The sequence below is a fragment of the Anomaloglossus baeobatrachus genome, chromosome 1 (genome assembly GCF_048569485.1).
Source record: "Anomaloglossus baeobatrachus isolate aAnoBae1 chromosome 1, aAnoBae1.hap1, whole genome shotgun sequence".
NCBI lineage: Eukaryota > Metazoa > Chordata > Amphibia > Anura > Aromobatidae > Anomaloglossus > Anomaloglossus baeobatrachus.
This window is the reverse complement of record NC_134353.1, coordinates 333,048,724-333,072,554: the sequence shown is the minus strand read 5'-3', so window position 1 is coordinate 333,072,554 and position 23,831 is coordinate 333,048,724. Positions and strand designations below refer to the sequence as shown.

General features: G+C 44.4%; 1 protein-coding gene across 3 annotated transcripts in view; it reads right to left on the bottom strand.

Moving 5' to 3' along the window:
• Nucleotides 1–23,831, bottom strand: part of SHROOM3 (shroom family member 3) — a 566,845-nt gene that overhangs the window by 213,724 nt on the left and 329,290 nt on the right. For all 3 annotated transcript variants that reach the window (XM_075352056.1, XM_075352061.1, XM_075352076.1), the window contains one exon: nucleotides 6,287–6,370. In XM_075352056.1, the coding sequence (XP_075208171.1) occupies nucleotides 6,287–6,370 (84 nt within the window). The remainder of the gene's footprint in view (nucleotides 1–6,286; nucleotides 6,371–23,831) is intronic.

Below are 23,831 nucleotides of genomic sequence, written 5' to 3'. Positions count from 1 at the left end.
GAGTTTGTACAGTCTCAGAATTAGATTATATTGGTAAATTGTGTAGGTACCGTATGTCAAATTTTCAATATTATTATTGGAATGAGAAGAGTTAAAAACCACACTGCTGTTGTCAAGGGATTGAATAATAAAATCCTAGGAAAGTAATTTATTCAATGCGTATTGTAGTGGATACTCCTTCTTCAGGACAATCAGATTCATGTAATTGGTGATTTAGTCAACGCGTTTCGGAGTGGCTACTCCTTCTTCAGGACAATCACATTTATGTGATTGGTGATTTATTCAAAACGTTTCCGAGTGGATACTTCTTCAGGACAATCACGTTCATGTGAATGGTGATTTATTCAACGCGTTTCTGAGTGGATACGTCTTCTTCAAGACATACACATTCATGTCATTAGTGAATTATTCAATGTTTTTGAAGAAGGAGTATCCACTCTGAAACGCGTTGAACAAATCACTTTCCCAGGATTTGATTATTCCATCCTTTGACAACAGCAGTACGGTTTTTAACCATTCTCATTCCAATATCTCCATTTCTATGGTCTTGGGGCCAAAGCAGCCGTTATGATGCCATTTCAGTAGTTGTGTCTCACATATCTTCTCCAGGTGAGCAAGTCTCTATTGGGAACATTTCCCCCATCTCTCAGTTGAGACTCCATTGGACTTGTCTCTCTTTATTCCAAATTTTTATTGTTTTTCCAAACTAATATCATTGCAGCCTAAATCGAGCTCAATATAAACAGTCAAATGACTTCCAAAAAGGTCCATATCTCTAGGGATGAGGGGAGACATTTGACTGAAAAGTGAAACAATTTGTACGAAAATAGCTATTACATCTCCTGCCATAGTGACAACTGCACTCTGATGTGTCACATTCACTCTATAGGGGACACAGGTGATGGAGGCGGCTACATTGTCAAAATCACTAGGCCGTATAAGCGCTGTCGAGCTAGGAATACTGGTGTGGCTGTTACTTGTGGTGCCATCTAGGGAAAATATGTGTATGTGTGTATATGTGGAAAGACCATAGTACGGATAAGCAGAGTTTTGAGGAACTGAAAAGAAGAATAGCCTAGTATGTGCTCTACATGTGTGTTGTGTGTGTGTGTGAAACATGCATTGTGTGCGTGTAACTTGTTTATATGTGTAAGATGCAATTTGGGTGTGTATAACATGCAGGTATGCAGTGTGTATGTATGTATGTATGTATGTATATATGTATGTATGTGTAGCGTGTGTGTGCAACAGACAGTGTGTGTATGTGTAGCTTGGAGTGTGTGTGTAATATACAGTGGATATAAACTCTACACACAACTATTATTATGCCAGGATTTTGTCATGTAAAAGAGGGCCAGGAACGTCAACATGACATAGTAAATAGGAGTAATAATACATTTGTGAATATACATATAATTCAGTTCAATAATTCCCCATCTCCCATTTTACTGGTTAATATTTCTATATATTAAATATACTTTGATATGTGGCTTGGATTAACCATTTTCCCATAAGAGAATATTTCCATTGCAACTTATGAGAGAGGAGAAGTTTATGATAATTTTAGAGGAAAACAAGGAATTATTCCCAAGAAGAGTAAATGGCTAAAACATACCATGAAGACAAGATCAATCAAAGAAGATGTTCTCTTCAGAAAGAAATTAGATAAGCAAGAGCTTAGAAACTGGTAAATATGACAATAAAAATACGTGAAACAACGTAAACAGTTCAGAGACAAAAGGCATAAACATATTTCAGCTTCTTATCAATGACATGCCTATACAGGGGTTATACCTTTTTCTCCTCTCGATATACAGAACATCCTAAGTGAAAATGCTATCATATATAAAAGGATATTTTCCCATTCAATCACAGAATCTACATTATTTAGTTGTTGAGTTTTGTGATGTGTGGTATTGCACGGAGAGCTTGTAAGAGAGATAAAGGTTATGTATACAGTACTGGTCAAAAGTTTGGGCACATCTGTTCACGCAAGGGTTTTCCTCATTCTTATTGGAATGTCCATATTCAGTCTAAAGGCAGCAAAACCCCAAAGAAACATATATGGAAACAAATGGGCTATCTGCATATTTCTCTACATAAATAGTAAATTTGTATATATGTATTTTATGATACTGTATGTTGTTTTATATTGTGACCTGCACTGAATACATATTTTGAGGTCTAGTGTTGCCTTAGCTAGTGTAATGCAGTACATGGCTGTAGTACCATGCTCTGACATAGTAGATTGAAGCTTGAATGCTGATTTCTTAGTGGTCAACTAAGTGCCAGCATCAATTTCAGACTCTTGGGTGTGAGTTGTGACATTATACATCTGTATGGGGGCATCACAGAGATAGGCCATCAGCTACGATATGTGTATGGCCAGCTTAGCTGGGTTGTAGGAGACCTCCATCCTGTGAGCGATTGTAGGTGGGTAGGGTGGGAGTGGGAGCTCAGTTGTGTTGTGTGTTTCAGTTTGGGAAAATCTTTGTATCCATAGAAATCTAGCCTGAAAATGTGGAAATTTATATGGATAATAATAATAAAAAAATTAATTTCTATAGTGCTAACATATTCCACAACACTTTACAAATCAGAGAGAACATATACAAACTATATCAGATATTGCAGAGTAATACCATTCATCAGATACCAAGGGGAGTGAGGGCCCTGCTCACATTCTGCCTCTTATGTAATGGAAAATAATACAAGACTAAAGTTTTTATTTCGAGAACACATATTGTTGGTTGATCCCTAGATTAGGCTAATCATCAACCGCTTCGACTACTGTAACCTCCTGCTCTCTGGCCTCCCTTCCAACAATCTTGCACCCCTCCAATCTATCCTAAACTCTGCGGCCCGCGTAATCCACCTCTCCCCTCTCTACTCCCCAGCCTCGCCACTCTGCCAATCGCTTTACTGGCTTCACATTGCCCAATGACTCCAGTTCAAAACATTAACCATGACATACAAAGCCATCCACAACCTGTCTCCTCCTTACATTTGTGACCTTGTCTCCCGGTACCTACCTGCATGCAACCTCAGATCCTCACAAGATCTCCTTCTCTACTCCTCTCTTATCTCCTCTTCCCACAATCGCGTACAAGATATCTCCCTTGCCTCCCCCATACTCTGGAATGCTCTACCTCAGCATATCAGACTCTCCCCTACCGTGGAAAGCTTTAAGAGGAACCTGAAGACCCATCTCTTCCAACAAGCCTACAACCTGCAACAACCCTCAGTCCAGTACACCATTGCACAACCAGCTCTGTCCTCACCTATTGTACCACCACCCATTCCCTGTAGACTGTGAGCCCTCACGGGCAGGATCCTCTCTCCTCCTATACCAGTCTGTTTTGTATTGTTATTGACTGTTGTACGTATACCCTCTTTCCCTTGTAAAGCACCAGGGAATAAATGGCGCTATAATGAATAATAAAAATAATAATAATATTTGATGCGGGATGGTCCAATCCATAGAACCCCATAGTCAACACATAAATACCCAATAAAGTGCCAAGCCCTTTCAAAGGTTTTATTTTAATGCACAGTGTTCCTTCATTCTGCTAATTGGGATGAGAAGGGGGCATAGACAATCAACATTATTTCTGTATACACCCCTTAAATATAACTAAAGATTATATAATAATTTCTCCCTCCAGACTATTGAGATGTCATAATGGCACCAAAATCTGCTAATTTATCTTTTGTTAAGCAACTGTTGGAGTTCTATGATATTGTGTTGGATAACTTCTTGTTAGTGACTTATTTCAATTTCACGTTTGTAATTTCAAAAGCAGTTAAAGATATTCGAGGACTTGCTGAGTGATTAGGTCATGGGTATTGGCAAAAAAAGCAATGTTTCATGACAGTAAAGGTCAAGTAGAAATGTGCTAGTGCAACATGTTAACAGATGAAGAGCGAGTAGAACTGAATTCAGGTCTGGCGGAACATGACTGACTTGTGGGTTGGAAGCTGTGATTGACCAGTGCTCTTTCATAGACTGTGTAAATACAGCCAACAAATGTATTGTATTTACACTAATCAAATAATGCACAAAACTTGTATTATCCACCACAGAGGAGTATAAACTGTAAGGTATCATTGTATGCAGTAGCATTCTGTTACATGACTTAGTATGTGAGAGAAAACAGTAATCCAGGTAGTAATGGCAGAACAAGGGGTCATCCCAACTCTAGAACTGATCTTTATATGTTTTTTTTTTTTAGAAAACATGGACTTCATAAAGTGGTTCCTCCAGTTACAACTCACATTTAGCCAGAATGGCAGCTCCTGCTCTAACTCTTAAGGATTTGGAAAAAAAATAATTTATCACGTAATCAGTAATTATTTCAAAGGATGCATCCTATTTGTGAGGCAGTTTGTATGTGTAATATATTGTTATCCATTTTGGAAAAATCCTTTAACTCTTGATCCAAACAAAAAATGACTCTATATTTTGTCCAGAAGTCATCTCATATTCTGCTCATGAAATATTCTCATTCTGAGTGCATTTTCCATAGTTATTGGTTGTTATATACTTTATGCTATTGGGCCAGTAGTATTTTGCTCAAGAGTTAAGATGTGTTATCTAACTTAGGATGCACAACCCAAGGCCTGGGGGCCATATGCAGCCCTTGATTCATTACTGTGCAACCCTAAACTATATGGTTACAGACTTGCCTAACAGTGTCTGGTGGCAGCTCATGTGTATTTTCTATGTTAGGGAGTTGTGGAGTGAGTGTCAGGTAACACAGAAATAATGGGTCATTGTTAATGGGGCACATTGTGGCTATGTTTTTGACAATGTCACCTTCCAGGTAAGGAAAAGATGAAGTAGTTTATGGGAGAATATCCATTAATGGAACTTGTCACCAGGATTTTCCCGTTTAACCTCTGGCCATCATCAGTAAGCCCTTATATATAGTATTGTATAATACTGTATATAAGTACCCAAGCCGCTCTGTATAACATAAAAAAGACCTTTTATTATGCTCACCTTGGGGGCAGTCGGGTCTGATGGCTGTCTCTGGTCTCCGTTTGGCACTTCCTATATTTCTGTAATCATCGTCCTATTTCCCCGCTCAGTGTGGATGATGCATCCTACATCATCCACACAGAGGCCTCCATTGCGCTCCTGCGCATGTGCACTTCTCTCTGCCCTGCGTAGGGCAGATTAGAGTATTGTAGTGCACCTGTGTGGGCTTTCCTTGACCATTCCCCGTGCTTGTGCATTACAGTACTTTGCTCTCCCCAAAGTAGGGTAAAGAGAAGTGCGCTTGCGCAGGATTGCAATGGAGTACTCTGTGTAGGATGCATCATCCATACAAAGCAAGAAGGAGGACAGGAATCTCAAGAAGATAGGAGGTGCCGGATCAAGATTAGAGAAGACCATGGGACTGGACCACACCGAAGATGAGTGTAACAAAAGATGTTTTTATGTTATAAAGAGTGGTCTGGATACTTCTATATATAATATTCCAGAATGCTGTATATAAGGGCCCACTGGTGGTGGACGCAGTTTATAGGGGAAAATCCTGGTGACAAGGATCCCTTTAAAACAAACATTTTTTACATTGCAGATTTTTCTGTACAGATGAGAGAGAATCAGAAAAGCTGCACTTTCCACATATAACAAAAAACAAGATAGCCAGCACTAAATGTGCACTACTGCACTAAACATTCCAAACTGTTCTTATTAAAATTTGAGATTTTTGGCAAAAAAATTGCAATTTTTTGAGCTACCCTGCCAGGTCACGGCAAATCTCATTGGGGCAGTCCTACTCTAAAATATTTTTATATAAAATGTGCCATACGGCCTCACATGTGAAAAAGTAGAACGGTTCTTAGCAGCACTTGGTGTTTCTCAATCCCATACCCATGACTGAGTCATGGCTGTGGGCGGGACAGGCCCAAGCAAATGCTGCATGAAGTAAATATCCTGTGGACAGGGCCCGATGGCTGAATGTGAATAGCCACCAATTTCCAAAATCAAGACAGGTGGAATACAACCCAAATTGGGGTGCACGGCAAGAATAGAAGAATGAAGGCAAATCATTAAGTTATACTTCTGAATATGTATTTCCTTTTATTTTTATAACAACTTTTCCATAAAATAAAATCAGAAATAAGTGAAAACAATTACCATTCTGCTACAACTACTTTCAGGTCTCTGTCATAGGTACCTTACAAACAGGTCACAGAGAACGGTGCTGAATCTTACCTGTGGTATTCTTAGAATTGAGGTATTTGTCAAAAATGCTATAAAAATCAAATGACTTACTCTTTTGGAGATCTTATCCTGTAGTTAAGGTCTTCTTTTTCTATATTGGAAATCTTTTCTGACAAACCATTTTCACGAACAATTCTGGAACAATTTGGATAAAGAAGGTATTAGAAATGTGACACTCTCTTAGGGCAGGTTAGAACAGTAAATACTAATAAGATACAGTAATTGTAAAATTAAACTTTCCAAGGTTTGTTAAAATATTATCGATATCCGGTAAGAACATCTTCAGTACTAACTCATTTCTTCAGTAAGAACAACACTGAATATGATTCTGTTCCTGAATTTCAGTATGTCTCGACTATGAGTTGCCCATTAGCTACAGTAATCCTAAGGGAGGGATATTCTTGGCTTGTTCATGGCTTATTAATTAGATTTAATGCTATCAGAGCATACTGAAGCTTAAAATAAAAAAATACACTGAGCAATTTTGTCATGGTTATGTTTGGAGGTCAAGAGTCAAAGAATTAGTTTCTACATTTTTGTTCTGGGTGATGTCCAACTGTTGTTTCTCTATTCAATTGAAATAATGTTACTATACAGTACTTACCGGTATATACAGTTATGTTTCTAAAGGTGTTTTCCTGGGCTACAATATTGATAGCCAATTTCTAGGATTGGCCATCAATATCAGATTGGTGACGATCTGATTCCCAGTACCTGGTAACCAGTAACGGGATCTAGTGATGGCTGGAGTGCTGGCAGTCAGCCAGCTGATTGACAAGGCTACTTTGATATGAAATATCACTGATCAGTTAAAAATGGCCTACGGTAATTTAAGCAACTTTTGGTCACAGAAAAATTGTTGGCCACTGTGAACATCTATACAATCTCAATGGTTGCCTATTTAGACATTGCAGCTATTTGTAAGAATCACAAGGATTTTGACCCCTCAGAATGTCAGCAACTGATGCATGCTTTATTTTTAGTAATGTACTACATACACATTAGCAAAAGGTGAGCCAAAATACCAATTTCACTAGTAGATGGGATGAACATCTAATGTGTATGAGGGCCTCCCGATTGACTCCTGACAGATTATGTTGCAGCATATAAGAATAGGACAGTTGGCTGGGGAGAAAGAGAACACAGGGCAAATTGGCTGAGTGTTCCTGTTAATGGGGGAGTCAGGAGAGATATAGGTAGCTGTCAGCCAAACGAAAGGTTGGCCAAAAGCTATTTAATTTGTATGGCCAGCTTAGACATTGACATTGTAGTAATACATTAATTTACAGTGGCCACTGTGTAGTAAAAAAATCAGTGGGCAGCTGTGTTCCCTCCATACATTTTAGATAGCTATTGGCTGAACTATATTTTGGTCTATCATTCAGTCAGCAGCTGTCCCGCCTAACTTCTCCCGGGCTGTTGGTATATCCTTTTGTATACAGTGCCTACAAGTAGTATTCAACCCCCTGCAGATTTAGCAGGTTTGATAAGATGCAAATAAGTTAGAGCCTGCAAACTTCAAACAAGAGCAGGATTTATTAACAGATGCATAAATCTTACAAACCAACAAGTTATGTTGCTCAGTTAAATTTTAATAAATTTTCAACATAAAAGTGTGGGTCAATTATTATTCAACCCCTAGGTTTAATATTTTGTGGAATAACCCTTGTTTGCAATTACAGCTAATGATCGTCTTTTATAAGACCTGATCAGGCCGGCACAGGTCTCTGGAGGTATCTTGGCCCACTCCTCCATGCAGATCTTCTCCAAGTTATCTAGGTTCTTAGGGTATCTCATGTGGACTTTAATCTTGAGCTCCTTCCACAAGTTTTCAATTGGGTTAAGGTCAGGAGACTGACTAGGCCACTGCAACACCTTGATTTTTTCCCTCTTGAACCAGGCCTTGGTTTTCTTGGCTGTGTGCTTTGGGTCGTTGTCTTGTTGGAAGATGAAATGACGACCCATCTTAAGATCCTTGATGGAGGAGCGGAGGTTCTTGGCCAAAATCTCCAGGTAGGCCGTGCTATCCATCTTCCCATGGATGCGGACCAGATAGCCAGGCCCCTTGGCTGAGAAATAGCCCCACAGCATGATGCTGCCACCACCATGCTTGACTGTAAGGATGGTATTCTTGGGGTCGTATGCAGTGCCATCTAGTCTCCAAACGTCACGTGTGTGGTTGGCACCAAAGATCTCGATCTTGGTCTCATCAGACCAGAGAACCTTGAACCAGTCTGTCTCAGAGTCCTCCAAGTGATCATGAGCAAACTGTAGACGAGCCTTGACATGACGCTTTGAAAGTAAAGGTACCTTACAGGCTCGTCTGGAACGGAGACCATTGCGGTGGAGTACGTTACTTATGGTATTGACTGAAACCAATGTCCCCACTGCCATGAGATCTTCCCGGAGCTCCTTCCTTGTTGTCCTTGGGTTAGCCTTGACTCTTCGGACAAGTCTGGCCTCGGCACGGGTGGAAACTTTCAAAGGCTGTCCAGGCCGTGGAAGGCTAACAGTAGTTCCATAAGCCTTCCACTTCCGGATGATGCTCCCAACAGTGGAGACAGGTAGGCCCAACTCCTTGGAAAGGGTTTTGTACCCCTTGCCAGCCTTGTGACCCTCCACGATCTTGTCTCTGATGGCCTTGGAATGCTCCTTTGTCTTTCCCATGTTGACCAAGTATGAGTGCTGTTCACAAGTTTGGGGAGGGTCTTAATTAGTCAGAAAAGGCTGGAAAAAGAGATAATTAATCCAAACATGTGAAGCTCATTGTTCTTTGTGCCTGAAATACTTCTTAATACTTTAGGGGAACCAAACAGAATTCTTGTGGTTTGAGGGGTTGAATAATAAATGACCCTCTGAATAAACTTTTCACAATTTAAAAAAAAAAAAAAAAAGAAATAACATTCTTTTTTGCTGCAGTGCATTTCACACTTCCAGGCTGATCTACAGTCCAAATGTCACAATGCCAAGTTAATTCCGAATGTGTAAACCTGCTAAATCTGCAGGGGGTTGAATACTACTTGTAGGCACTGTATGTGCCCCTGTTATTTCTTCTTCATTCTCCATCATTACTGTAGTGGTGATGTCTAGTGTATTCACCGGCCTTGTCATTATACAGGGTGAGTGGAGGAACGAACAGTGAGGGACTAGGCACGTGATGGCAACGAAGGGAAGGACTCATATAGTGACGCTTGAGGAGCTTAGGGACCAGACACAAGTTAGTGTCAGCAGGTATCCCATCCTCCGCTCCCTACCATCAGAGTTCCCCTCTAGTATATCATCCCCATTGAAATCCATGTATTTCGTCGTGCGCTGGATAGTCTGGTTTATGCGCATTTGTCACACCATATTTCAGATACTCATCAGTTATCTCTAGAGAATAAAAAGATCTGCAGTACAAAATCACATATACTCCATATCTCACCCTGCAATCATATGTCAGTTGTCCCTCACACAGTAGACTATCACAGTAGAATCATCATCGTCAGGTTTGCCTGACGTTAGGGGTGCTTCACACAGCGAGCTCGCTGCCGAGATCGCTGCTGAGTCACGCTTTTTGTGACGCAGCAGTGACCTCATCAGCGATCTCGCTGTGTGTGACACTGAGCAGCGATCTGGCCCCTGCTGCGAGATCGCTGCTCGTTACACACAGCCCTGGTTCGTTTTCTTCAAAGGCGCTCTCCCGCTGTGACACACAGATCGCTGTGTGTGACAGCGAGAGAGCGACAAATGAAGCGAGCAGGGAGCAGGAGCCGGCGTCTGACAGCTGAGGTAAGCTTGTAACCAAGATAAACATCGGGTAACCAAGGTGGTTACCCGATATTTACCTTAGTTACCAGCCTCTGCAGCTCTTACGCTGCCTGTGCTGCCGGCTCCGGCTCTCTGCACATGTAGCTGCATTACACATCGGGTTAATTAACCCGATGTGTACTGTAGCTAGGAGAGCAAGGAGCCAGCGCTCAGTGTGCGCGGCTCCCTGCTCCCTGCACACACAGCTAAGCGGTGTGCACTGGTAACTAATGTAAACATCGGGTAACCATACCCGATGTTTACCTTAGTTACCAGTCTCCGCAGCTTCCAGACGGCGGCTCCGTGCAAGTGCAGCGTCGCTTGCACGTCGCTGCTGGCTGGGGGCTGTTCACTGGTCGCTGGTGAGATCTGCCTGTTTGACAGCTCACCAGCGACCATGTAGCGATGCAGCAGCGATCCTGACCAGGTCAGATCGCTGGTCGGATCGCTGCTGCATCGCTAAGTGTGAAGGTACCCTTAGGTACAGGTGCGATGTCGGTGGGGTCAAATTGAAAATGACGCACTTCCGGCATCGCATGCGACATCGCAGTGTGTAAAGGCTGGATGATACGATTAACGAGCGCAAAAGCGTCGTAATCGTATCATCGGTGCAGCGTCGGCGTAATCCATGATTACGCTGACGCGACGGTCCGATGTTGTTCCTCGCTCCTGCGGCATCACACATCGCTGTGTGTGAAGTCGCAGGAGCGAGGAACGTCTCCTACCGGCCTCACTGCGGCTTCCGTAGGATATGCGGAAGGAAGGAGGTGGGCAGGATGTTTACATCCTGCTCATCTCCGCCCCTCCGCTCTGATTGGCTGCCTGCCGTGTGATGTCGCAGTGACGCCGCACGACCCGCCCCCTTAACAAGGAGGCGGGTCGCCGGCCACAGGGACGTCGCACGGCAGGTGAGTGTGTGTGTGAAGCTGGCGTAGCGATAACTTTCGCTACGCCAGCTATCACCACATATCGCTGCTGCGACGGGGGCGGGCACTATCGCACTCGGCATCGCAGCATCGGGCTGCGATGTCGTAGTGTGCAAAGCCCGCCTTAGTCTAATGTGTATGGGGGGCTTAGCGTGAAATCTTAGATTGATTTGCTTTGTAATCACAGTCACAATGATATGGCAAAAAGCTGAGATTCCTTGGGAATGGAAGAATGTATACTTTCCTAAGGAGTCCTTGTTGTTTTTTCATGATGCATATGTCAGCTTGACACGCAAGACTCTTGGAAGGATTAATATTAATACACAAACCTAGACTTAGCATAGTTTCAGTACACAAGCCCAAGGTAAACATGCAGTGACTTTCAGAGGTGTTGCACATTCCTCACTATTATCTAATGGGCGCAAAGGTTATTATGAGCTGTAATGGTAATTACATAGTACCTGATAATAAGACACCTGCATATTAGATAGGGAAAAAATGGAACGCCATAAGACACAAGACATCACATAAATCTTGTATTATTTATAGCTGCAAATATATTATACTACTAGAAGGTGGCCCGATTCTACGCATCGGGTATTCTAGAATTTACGTATTGTGTAGTTTATGTATGATTTTTGTTATATATATATATATATATATATAGAGATGTTGTTGTGTGTAGTTACCAAGTGTTTGTGTAGGCGCTGTACATGTTCTGGGTGTTGTCTTGGTGTGACGGGGGGTGAGAGCGGTGTTGTATGTGTGTTGCGTGTGTTGCGTTGTTTGTGGAGCGCTGTGTGTCTGTAGCGTTGTGTGTGTGTGTTGCGCGGTTTGTGTGTGTGTGGTGTGTTTTGGGGGGAGGTATGTTTTGTGCAATGTGTGTGTTGTGCGGTATGTGCGTATATTTGTGTGTGCCGCGGTGTTTGTGTGTTGCGTGTTGTGTGTGTGCAGCGTTGTCTGTGTGTGTGGGTGTCTGTGTAGGGCAGTTGTTTGTGGTTCCCAGTGTGTGTGTGTGTGTGTGGTGTGTTGTGCAGTGCGCGCGCGTGTGTGTGTGTGTGTGTGTGTGTGTGTGCATCAGCCTCTCTTCTCTCAGCCTACCTCTCCCAGCCTCCCTACTCCCAGCCTCCCTCAGCATCAGCCTCCCTCTCCCAGCCTCCCCAAGCATCAGCCTCCACCAGCATCAGCCTCTCTCCTTCCAGCCTCCCCCAGCATCAGCCTCCGACAGCATCAGCCTCCCTCTCCCAGCCTTCCCCAGGATCAGCCTCTCTCCTCCCAGCCTCCGTCCTCCCAGCCTTCCCCAGCATCAGCTTTCCCCTCCCAGCCTCCCTCAGCATCAGCCTTCCCCAGCATCAGCCTCTCTCCTCCCAGCCTCAGCCTCTCTCCTTCCAGCCTCCCCCAGCATCAGCCTCTCTCCTTCCAGCTTCCCTCAGCATCAGCCTCCCCTTCCCAGCCTTCCCCAGGATCAGCCTCTCTCCTCCCAGCCTCCTTCCTCCCAGCCTCCCCCTCCCAGCCTCCCTGAGCATCAGCCTTCCGCTCCCAGTCTCCCCCAGCATCAGCCTCCCCATGCATCAGCCTCCACCAGCATCAGCCTTTCTCCTTCCAGCCTCCCCCAGCATCAGCCTCCCCTTCCCAGCCTTCCCCAGGATCAGCCTCTCTCCTCCCAGCCTCCTTCCTCCCAGCCTCCCTCAGCATCAGCCTTCCGCTCCCAGTCTCCCCCAGCATCAGCCTCCCCAAGCATCAGCCTCCACCAGCATCAGCCTCTCTCCTTCCAGCCTCCCCCAGCATCAGCCTCTCTCCTTCCAGCCTCCCTCAGCATCAGCCTCCCGTTCCCAGCCTTCCCCAGGATCAGCCTCTCTCCTCCCAGCCTCCTTCCTCCCAGCCTCCCTCAGCATCAGCCTTCCCCTCCCAGTCTCCCCCAGCATCAGCCTCCCCAAGCATCAGCCTCCACCAGCATTAGCCTCTCTCCTTCCAGCCTCCCCCAGCATCAGCCTCCCCAAGCATCAGCCTCCACCAGCATCAGCCTCCCTCGTCCCAGCCTCCCCCTCCCAGCCTCCCCCAGCATCAGCCTCTCTCCTCCCAGCCTTCCCCATGATCAGCCTCTCTGCTCCCAGCCTCCTCCAGCACGCCGTGCTCCTCTGCCGACACTCACACACCCGATCGCATCCACTCACACACACCCGATCGCATCCACTCACACACACCCGATCGCATCCACTCACACACACCCGATCGCATCCACTCACACACACAGACACTGACGATATCGCACATACGCGCTTATACTCACAACATCCGGGGATATCACATGCTTCTGGCCATGTGATCCTCCCGCAGGTCCTGGAAGCTCACAACAGCACAGTATCGCCGCCGAGAAGCAAGCGATATCCCAGGATGTTGTGAGTATGTGGATGCGATGTGTGTGTGAGAGTGAGTGTGATCTGATTTGTGTGTGTGTATGTGTGTGTGTGTGTATGTGTGTGTGCTGTTATGTGTCTGTATTTTCCGCCGCTGCAGGACCTTGATGTGTGGATGCGATGTGATGTATGTGTGAGGTGTGTGTGAGAGTGAGTGTGAGCCGGTGTACACTGGTAACTATGATACACATCGGGTAACTAAGGGACCTTAGTTACCCGATGTGTATAATGGTTACCAGCTTTCACGGCCTCCGTCAAGATGCCAGCATCGCAAGGTTATGTGTGACGCTGCTGGGATCCTGACGGAGCCGGTGTAGAAGCAAGCGATATCCCAGGATGTTGTGAGTGTGTGGATGTGATGTGTGAGAGTGAGTGTGAGAGTGAGTGTGATCTGATGTGTGTGTGTACTCACCTGGGAGTCGCGGCTCCGTGTCAGTTGGGCCAGAGCGAGCGTGCATTGCGTGAGGGGGGCGGGGCCTGCAGAGAGCCGGGGCGAGAGGCCAATCCGTGTGGGGGGCGGGGCCATGGCGAGCCCAGCGGCCAATCAGCTTTGTGTCACCGTAAGGACACAATTTCGGAGCATGACAGACAGACAGATAGACAGACAGATAGACAGACAGATAGACAGACAGACAGACAGACAGACAGACAGAATAAGGCAATTATATATATAGATGCATTAAAAGAGATAGGTGTAGATTATACTTTGCAATGCAAGCATTAACTAATTTCTAATGCTGTAAATCATATTTTGTTGTAACTCAATGCTCAAATATTCTAATATAGATAATGATATCAACAATGTTCATCTGTAATTGCTGACAAGTATTTATTAGAGGACGCTATAAGGAGCCTCCCATTAATAGTGGAAGGACATTGTCCTATTATTCGTAACCTTAAAGGGAACCTGTCAGGTGTAATATGCACCCAGCACCACGAGCAGTTCTGTGTGTATATTGCTAATCCCTGCCTAACTGTCCCTGTGTACACTAGCATAGATAAAGAGATCTTTAGAAAAAGTATTTCTAAAGATCATTTATCATATGCTAATGAGCAAAGGGCATCGTCCCCTGGGCGTTAGTTCATCTGACCAGTCGCCCCCATTAGCATGTTAGTATGCCCCTGTGGGCGTGCTATCATGCTAATAAATAAGCAGTGTCACACGATGATCTCACTTATCTCTCTGTCACCATCGTATCCGAGTCCTGGATTTCGGTTCAGTGCGCATGACCCCGGAGTTTGGGTCATGCACACTTCTTCAGTTTGAAGCCTGGATGCGTACGCCCGGCTTCATAATGCGCATGACCCAAACTCCGGGATCATGCGCACTGAGCCGAAATCCCGTCGGATGCAATGGCAGCGGAGAGGTGAGTGAGATCATCCTCTGACGCTGTGTACTCTTTAGCATGTTAGCATGCACACAGGGGTGCAGTATTATGCTAATTGGGGCAACTGGCAAGGTGAACTAACACGCTTTTCCCTTCCGCAGCCGACAATTCAATATTCATTGTTTTGCCCGCCCACCGGCGCGTGTAATTGGTTGCAGTTAGACGCCCCCCCACCCTGAGTGGCAGCGTGTCAGTTGACTGCAACCAATCACAGGCGGCAGGACGGCTGGTGGGTGGGGAAAGCAGTGCAAGTGTCTACGGGTCAGTGTGGTGAATGTGCATGTGTTTCAGAAACACATGCACGTGTCTGTCAGAAGTGTGTACGGCTGTACGGGTGATGCAGCTTTTTTTAATTATTATTTAAATAAATAATTTAAAAAAAAAAAACGACGTGCGGTCCCCCCTAATTTTGATACCCAGCCAAGAAAAAGCAGGCTGGGGGCTGGTATTTTCAGCCCCCAGCCGCCCGGTATTGCCGCATCTATTAGATGTGACAATCTTGGTGCAATACCGGCTCTTCCCGTTGCCCTGGTGCGGTGATAATCGGGGTAATGAGGGTTTAATAGCAGCACAGAGCTGCTACTAAACCCTAAGTTAGTGATAGCACAGGCGTCTATGAGATACCTGAATCATTAACCTGTAAATGAAAGTAAATAAACACAGACACAAAGAAAATTTCTTTATTTGGGATAAAGTACAAAACACATCCTCCTTCACCTCTTTATTAACCCCCAACACCCTGCATGTCCGGCGTAATCCACACGAGGTCCCACGCCACTTCAGCTCTGCTACATAACACAAATTACTTTTTGAAACCTGACTCTGTTCATGACAATCGTAAGACATTGATAAAGGCTAGCTAAACCATAGATTATGGATATATAAGGTTTTTTTTGTTATTGTACGCAACACGAACAGCATTACACAGACACTAGTAATTTAAAATCAACACACAGGAGAAACCGGGCAGTGTGGATGAGTACAGGGCTTTTTGTATTGCTTAATGCAAATAAGCGGAATACATGGCAGCTCTGAAAGAACAATATATCTGGAAATATCCAATGTTGTTGGTGATTAAATAGTTACACTTATCTGTATAACAACAGTTACCAGGAGAGATAACCTGCAGCAATTGGATAGACAACAAGACAGATTCATGCAGCATAACATGGTACAAAACTAAACAGTGGATCAAATGGCATTACATAGTAATAATAGCATAGAATTATACAATAATCAATGTTAAATGTAATGCTTCCAATACAAAACTAATATATCAGTTTGCTGATATCCATTCCCATTATGTCACCAGAAAGCTTGAAAATTGTAGTGAATACTGCCTAATGATCGCTGTCCATGAAAAACTGCATGTAGCCAGCAGAATACACTAATCAGACAGATGCTCACATGGGGGAGATACCCACCAGTTAATGCCCTGACCAAACACACTGCTCCACACCTCGACACGCGTTTCGCAACAACTTTGCAACACTGGCTGTGCAGATGTGGGTGAGCCACAATGACTGCATGACAGACAGATACTGTCACAGGCTGGGGGCGCGTCTGCCTGCAACCAATCACAGACGAGAGTATGGCCGGCGGGCGAGAAAAACCCGGAAAGCTGTGTGTATACGATGCACAGCACAGGAAGTGAATACGCGACCCGGAAGCAGTGGGCCGCCATGACACCGAGTCTTGATAAGTATGAAACGCTGTTTTATTTCTGTTTTTCTTTATTTTTCAATTATTTTCCCCAGTGCCGAATTCGGATCGTGCACCCGGGCATCTTTGAAACCACACGGATCCAGACTTTTACAGTTTGGATCTGCTCAGCCCTAGTCACTAATGATAATATAATGCTTTTTACAAACCTTGGTTTTAAAGAGGTATTTCATATGATAACATTTATAGGTTAAAATAAATGTTTGGTTGGAAAAAAACAGGATGGTCAAGGTCTGACCGCAGAAACTTCATCTAGTGTCTAGTGTGACCTTGGTAATCTCTCTATGCAGCAATATGATTGTTACAGAAGCTGCCTCTCATTGGGGGTCTCAGTGGGCAGCTCAAGAACAAATAAGTTGCTAGAATCAGAGGTAATATATAGTCTAATGTCCCCCAGGAATACAGTTAAGGTGGTGAGGAGGCTACAACGTACAACATTTACAATGTGGTCTAAGAGCAAATGCCGCATAGTGTACTATATATATATATATATATATATATATATATATATACTGTGTATATATATATATATATATATATATACATATATATATATATATATATATATATATATATATATACATGTGTGTGTATATATACTGTATATATATATACAGTACAGACCAAAAGTTTGAACACACCTTATTCAAACAGTTTTCTTTATTTTCATGACTCTGAAAATTGCAGATTCACATTGAAGGCATCAAAACTATGAATTAACACATGTGGAATTAAATACTTAACAGAAAAGTGTGAAACAACTGAAAATAAGTCTTATATTCTAGGTTCTTCAAAGTAGCCACCTTTTGGTTTGATTACTGCTTTGCACACTCTTGGCATTCTCTTGATGAGCTTCAAGAGGTAGTCACTGGAAATGGTCTTCCACAGTCTTGAAGGAGTTCCCAGAGATGCTTAGCACTTGTTGGCCCTTTTGCCTTCACTTTGCGGTACAGCTCACCCCAAACCATCTCAATTGGGTTTAGGTCTGTTGACTGTGGAGATCAGGTCATCTAGCGTAGCACCCCATCACTCTCTTTCTTAGTGAAATAGCCCTTACACAGCCTGGCGGTGTGTTTGGGGTCATTGTCCTGTTGAAAAATAAATGATGGTCCAACTAAACGCAAACCAGATGGAATAGCATGCCGCTGCAAGATGCTGTGGTAGCCATGCTGGTTCAGTATGCCTTCAATTTTGAATAAATCCCCAACAGTGTCACCAGCAAAGCACCCCCACACCATCAAACCTCCTCCTCCATGCTTCACGGTGGGAACCAGGCATGTAGAGTCCATCCGTTCACCTTTCTGCGGTGCACAAAGACAAGGTGGTTGGATCTAAAGATCTCAAATTTGGACTCATCAGACCAAAACACAGATTTCCACTTTTCTAATGTCCATTCCTCATGTTCTTTAGCCCAAACAAGTCTTTTCTGCTTGTTGCCTGTCCTTAGCAGTGGTTTCCTAGCAGCTATTTTACCATGAAGGCCTGCTGCACAAAGTCTCCTCTTAACAGTTGTTCTAGAGATGTGTCTGCTGCTAGAACTCTGTGTGGCATTGACCTGGTCTCTAATCTAAGCTGCTGTTAACCTGCGATTTCTGAGGCTGGTGACTGAGATAAACTTATCCTCCGCAGCAGAGGTGACTCTTGGTCTTCCTTTCCTGGGGCGGTCCTCATGTGAGCCAGTTTCTTTGTAGCACTTGATGGTTTTTGCCACTGCACTTGGGGACACTTTCAAAGTTTTTCCATTTTTTCAGACTGACTGACCTTCATTTCTTAACGTAATGATGGCCACTCGTTTTTCTTTACTTAGCTGCTTTTTTCTTGCCATAATACAAATTCTAACAGTCTATTCAGTAGGACTATCAGCTGTGTATCCACCAGACTTCTGCTCAACACAACTGATGGTCCCAACCCCATTTATAAGGCAAGAAATCCCACTTATTAAACCTGACAGGGCACACCTGTGAAGCGAAAAACATTTCTGGTAACTACCTCTTGAAGCTCATCAAGAGAATGCCAAGAGTGTGCAAAGCAGTAATCAAAGCAAAAGGTGGCTACTCTGAAGAACCTAGAATATAAGACATATTTTCAGTTGTTTCACACTTTTTTGTTAAGTATTTCATTCCACGTGTGGAAATTCATAGTTTTGATGCCTTCAATGTGAATCTACAATTTTCAGAGTCATGAAAATAAAGAAAACTCTTTGAATGAGAAGGTGTGTCCAAACGTTTGGTCTGTACTGTATATGTATATATGTGTGACGCCATGGCAAAACCAGGTAGTCACAGATCACTGTACCCCCTACCAAGGGTACAGGAATCGCCTCCTCCTTGGGAATTAACACCCCACAGCCCACACATGGAACATCCACCACAAATCCTTGTCGCCCCCCCATGACACACAGGACACACCAGTGGGTGGGACCAGGTGGATGGGAACGCCCACCTAGGGGTCTTGAGGTGACAAGGGGCGGGAACCAGTCAGTTTTCAGTTCATTTGAAGTTGGAGTTTGGAGTGGAGTCGGTGACAGGAGCTGAAGGGCAGTGTGGTCAGGGTTGGAGCCCTTGGACCACGGGAGGACCGACTAGGTGGCAGACAGCTTTGTAGGGCCACAGGTGATGGAAATCTGGTCGCGGGAGACCTAAAGTGGACGGGAGCAGGGTTGTAGCCCGCCGTTACCGACAATGGGAATCCGGTCTGGAGGCCGTGCACAGGTGGGGTACCTGGACCCTAGGACGAGGCAAGCTTCAAGCCCCTTGTTAATTGACCAGCGGGACAAGGTACCAGGCCTTGTTCCAGAAGAGAGAGAAGCCCAGATAGAGCAGACCGGCAGCCCAACGTGGGAGACAATGTGTCCGTCAAGAACCCATTGAAGTCCCACGGGTCAGCGTCTGCGGGCAATGGCTCCCTCTGCGTCCAAAACTGCAGGGGAGCAGATTTCTCCCGTTCCACGCGGGGTTAATCCATACACCACAAAACACGAGTGCAGGAGGAAGGGCCCCTACACTGCCAAGCCGTGTGTGGCACCAGCAGGGGCATACATAGAAATTATGGGGCCCCATAGCAAAAGTCTGAATGGGGCCCCCCCACCCAATAAAAAAAATAAAATAAAATATTAACATAATAAACAGCATACACGTTACTGGGAGCGGCTTACATGTTAAAGGGGGGACATACAAGTTACTGAGGGCCGGCATACAAGTTACTAGGGGCGTAGAGTACACAGTGATGTCAAAGCAGAGGAATCACATACACAGTAATGTCACAGCACAGGGATCACATACACAGTAATGTCACAGCAGAGGGATAATACACACAGTAATGTCACAGCACAGGGATCACATACACAGTAATGTCACAGCACAGGAATCACATACATAGTAATGTCACAGCACAGGGATCACATACACAGTAATGTCACAGCACAGGGATAATACATAGTGATGTCACAGCACAGGGATCACATACACAGTAATATCACAGCACAGGGATCACATACAGAGTAATGTCACAGCACAGGGATCACATACACAGTAATGTCACAGCACAGGGATCGCATACACAGTAATGTCACAGCACAGGGATCACATACAGAGTAATGTCACAGCACAGGGATCACATACAGAGTAATGTCACTGCACAGGGATCACATACACAGTAATGTCACAGCACAGGGATAATACATAGTGATGTCACAGCACAGGGATCACATACACAGTAATGTCACAGCACAGGGATCACATACAGAGTAATGTCACAGCACAGGGATCACATACACAGTAATGTCACAGCACAGGGATCACATACAGAGTAATGTCACAGCACAGGGATCACATACAGAGTAATGTCACAGCACAGGGATCACATACAGAGTAATGTCACAGCACAGGGATCACATACAGAGTAATGTCACAGCACAGGGATCACATACAGAGTAATGTCACAGCACAGGGATCACATACAGAGTAATGTCACAGCACAGGGATGACATACAGAGTAATGTCACAGCACAGGGATCACATACACAGTAATGTCACAGCACAGGGATCACATACACAGTAATGTCACAGCACAGGAATAATACATAGTGATGTCACAGGGCAGTTTCTGTAGTGTTACAGGAAGACATTTACACATTATAATACTCACCTCCTCCTGGGAGAGATCATGTGGCAGCCTCCAGCCTCTCTGCTGCACTTCCTGTCCTGGCTGTGGTCAGATCCTGTCTTCTGCTTTTTCTTCCTGGTCTTTTCTTGATGCTTGCTTAGCTCTCTGTTTCCTCTGCTTATTCTGCTCTGTGGTCTCTGCTTGTCACCAGGTTTCTGCTCCTTCTTCACTGTTTTATTTTAAAGAATGTTTTTCTCCCATGCTTTACTGAAGAAGCTCTGCCCCCTCTCCTGATTGGCTGTTCTCCTTGCATCTCTCACAGCTTTCTGACTTGAAGACGAGGCTGCCTGGCCACTCCCCCTCTTCAGCAGAGGCCGCAGTGTGTGCAGTGTGGGCGTGTCTGCACCACTGTGTTGCGGCCGCCTGCTGCTATTCAAACAATGCAGGGCCCCTAATCAGCTGCTTGATCACCGTCCCGGGGAAGCCCGCCCGTGCTGGGAAAGATGGAAAGTGAAAACACACACACCGCAAGCAGCTGCCACGGGCCCCCTTACGTCAAGGCCCCATAGCAGTGGCGTGACCTGCCTCTATGGACGGTACGCCACTTGGCACCAGCACACCCCTTCAGAGGCAACCGGCATCCGGCCTTGGTTTACAATATGGACTTGGAGTGATTTCTTCCTAATTGTGAGTACACCGGTGTCATCCGGTCCAACCTGCCGACAGCGCCCCAGCCCTGCTCCTTACCTACACCTGGGCCCCGGGACTACACCTCTCCCCTACCCGTGGAGGGGATACCACCTTGCTGCCGCAACGTCATCGGTCCCAGAAGCAGGCAGCGGCGGTGCCACCATCCTATCACCGCAACCCACGGGTGGCGTCACAGACAATCTCCCCTGTAAATACCCCCCTCTTTCACTGTGTGCATGGACGGGCGGTTGCACGAGCCCCGGGTCCGGTCACCACTCTAGCCCAGGACACGATTCCGGATCCGAGCGCCCCTCGAGCAGCCCCGGTTGCCGCAACGGAGGCGGCACCCGTCTGCGACAATGTAGTATCTAACTCCTGTGCTATCAACTCTATGGGATGGCAGAGAAGGTTTTCACAGATAATATTGAGATGGCGAGACAGTTGTGCATTCTGATATCACCCATGTGCCAAGTTATTTTAAGGGGCAGTTCCATGAAATGAAAAGGGTGTGTTGGCAGGTGTCTTCTTTATTTGTTGGGCTTGACATTACTCATCGTAACCACTGAACTACTACATTCCTTTGTATGGAATGCCACTTATCTCCCCTCATTTTTACCCTGTGGCCCAATTATTAATTACTACTAGATATAGTGATACTTATTCAAATTCATAGTCATCTGTATGTATCACAAATCCCCAAGTCATATATGAATCAAACATTTAGAAGAATTTTGAAGTTCTAAGCATTGGGCATTTCAGGTATTCATACTTAACATTAATACTAATAATGTGTTATATAAAATGCTACATATACAACATACATGGTTGTGAGCATAGAATATAGATTGATGTACCTGTATAATAAGTGTGAGCTTTAGGTTAAACTAGATAGTAGGAGTCAATCACATCGATAAACAGCATAGACATTATATAAAGCATGAGACGCACTATCTATGAGGGCCAAAAATGTAAGTCTGATCAGGGGCATACCAAAAGCTCTTGTGTCCCAATACAAAATTTGCAACATGATTTTCCACTGGTATTTATAATAATCGTAACTTCCTATGTGACACCAGGTCTTGAGTCATTTTATGAGGCTTTGGGGTCCCCTTGAGCTCCAAAGTCATTCTACCCCCCCCCTGTAAATATGCTGCTATTCATAAACTCTGTTTGCACTTTCACCATTTTTGTAACATCAGAAGGAAGGTTTTTACCTACACTAAGCTGTTAATTGGAGATTTACCTTTGTGTTCTGTCCTCCTATACTCAGCTTCTCTAATTAGTGGGGAATTTGCTACACAGAAATATGATATAGGCATTAAATCATTTTGTCTTGGGAGAAAAATATACAACTGTCAGTTACGTGTATATGACCATCCCTTAGCCTACTAATTTGGATCCCATGTCTCAAACCCATTCTTTAACCTGTCCTCCTTCGTTTCTTTCCTCATTCTTGTAATGTATGAATTGAAACCATTTGATGAAAGTGGACATTCTCTATGTGTTGTATGATATGTAGTAGTTGGTTAACGATACCCAATTATACACATGATTAGCTGTCACATAACTGTCATGTTAATGTAAACAATTCTACCTTTATTAAAATGTCTCTTATAGAGGCACCTATTAATATTTGGACCTCCTGTTTTCTTGTGTAACCCCCCCATTGTGTTGGAATGTCCCCCATGCTCCCATGCTATAATAATGTCCCCCATCCGGGGCCCCTTTCAGGTATAAATGTCCCGACATTCTGTATCCCTTCCGAGTATATATATGACCCCTGCTGGGCCCCTTCCTGGTATATATATCCCCCATCCTGGTATATATGTCTCAGGATGCTATGGGCAACACATGAAGATACTGCTATTTGCCTGTGACTGGCATGCCGATCTCAGCGCTGGCTTCTGATTGGCTGATGTCATGTATTGCGGTACAGAAACTCAGAGTGTCTCTATACTGTAATGCATTTCAGCTGAATGTGTGCCATTCTTCTCATCAAATAAAACCATGTGGACAGCACCATGACAAAGCTTTCATGAAGGAACGTCATACCACTTCAACTCTAAGAATATACGGTAAACAGACCTCTCTAGCCTTCAGTTTAGATACACTAACAATTCGGAGTTTGTCATGAAACCAGTGATACAAACATTTCTCCAAAGTGTGCGAGGAACAGTTTATCAACACAACAATGTCAGGCCAATTTTGTTCCTACTACTGCGAGCAGCCTGCGTGGCCTAAGCATGCAAGAGAAAAAAAAGAAAAAGTTTCTTACTCAGGCTTTATTTAAAAAAATAATATTAATATAAGGTGGAGTACATAAAAATACAACATGACAACAATTAAAAAAACTAACTATGGCAGAATTCACTGAAGGCAAAGAACCTCCACATTTAATATCATGTAAAGTAATATGGTAAATGGAGAAAAAAGGCGAGCAGGCTGAGAATAGTTTTCTTAAAAAGTAACTTTGATTCCTTTAATATACAAATCCGTGAGACAATAACATGGCAATTTTAGAAAGCAATCATATCCAGACTAACCGTTTCGGCACTAATGC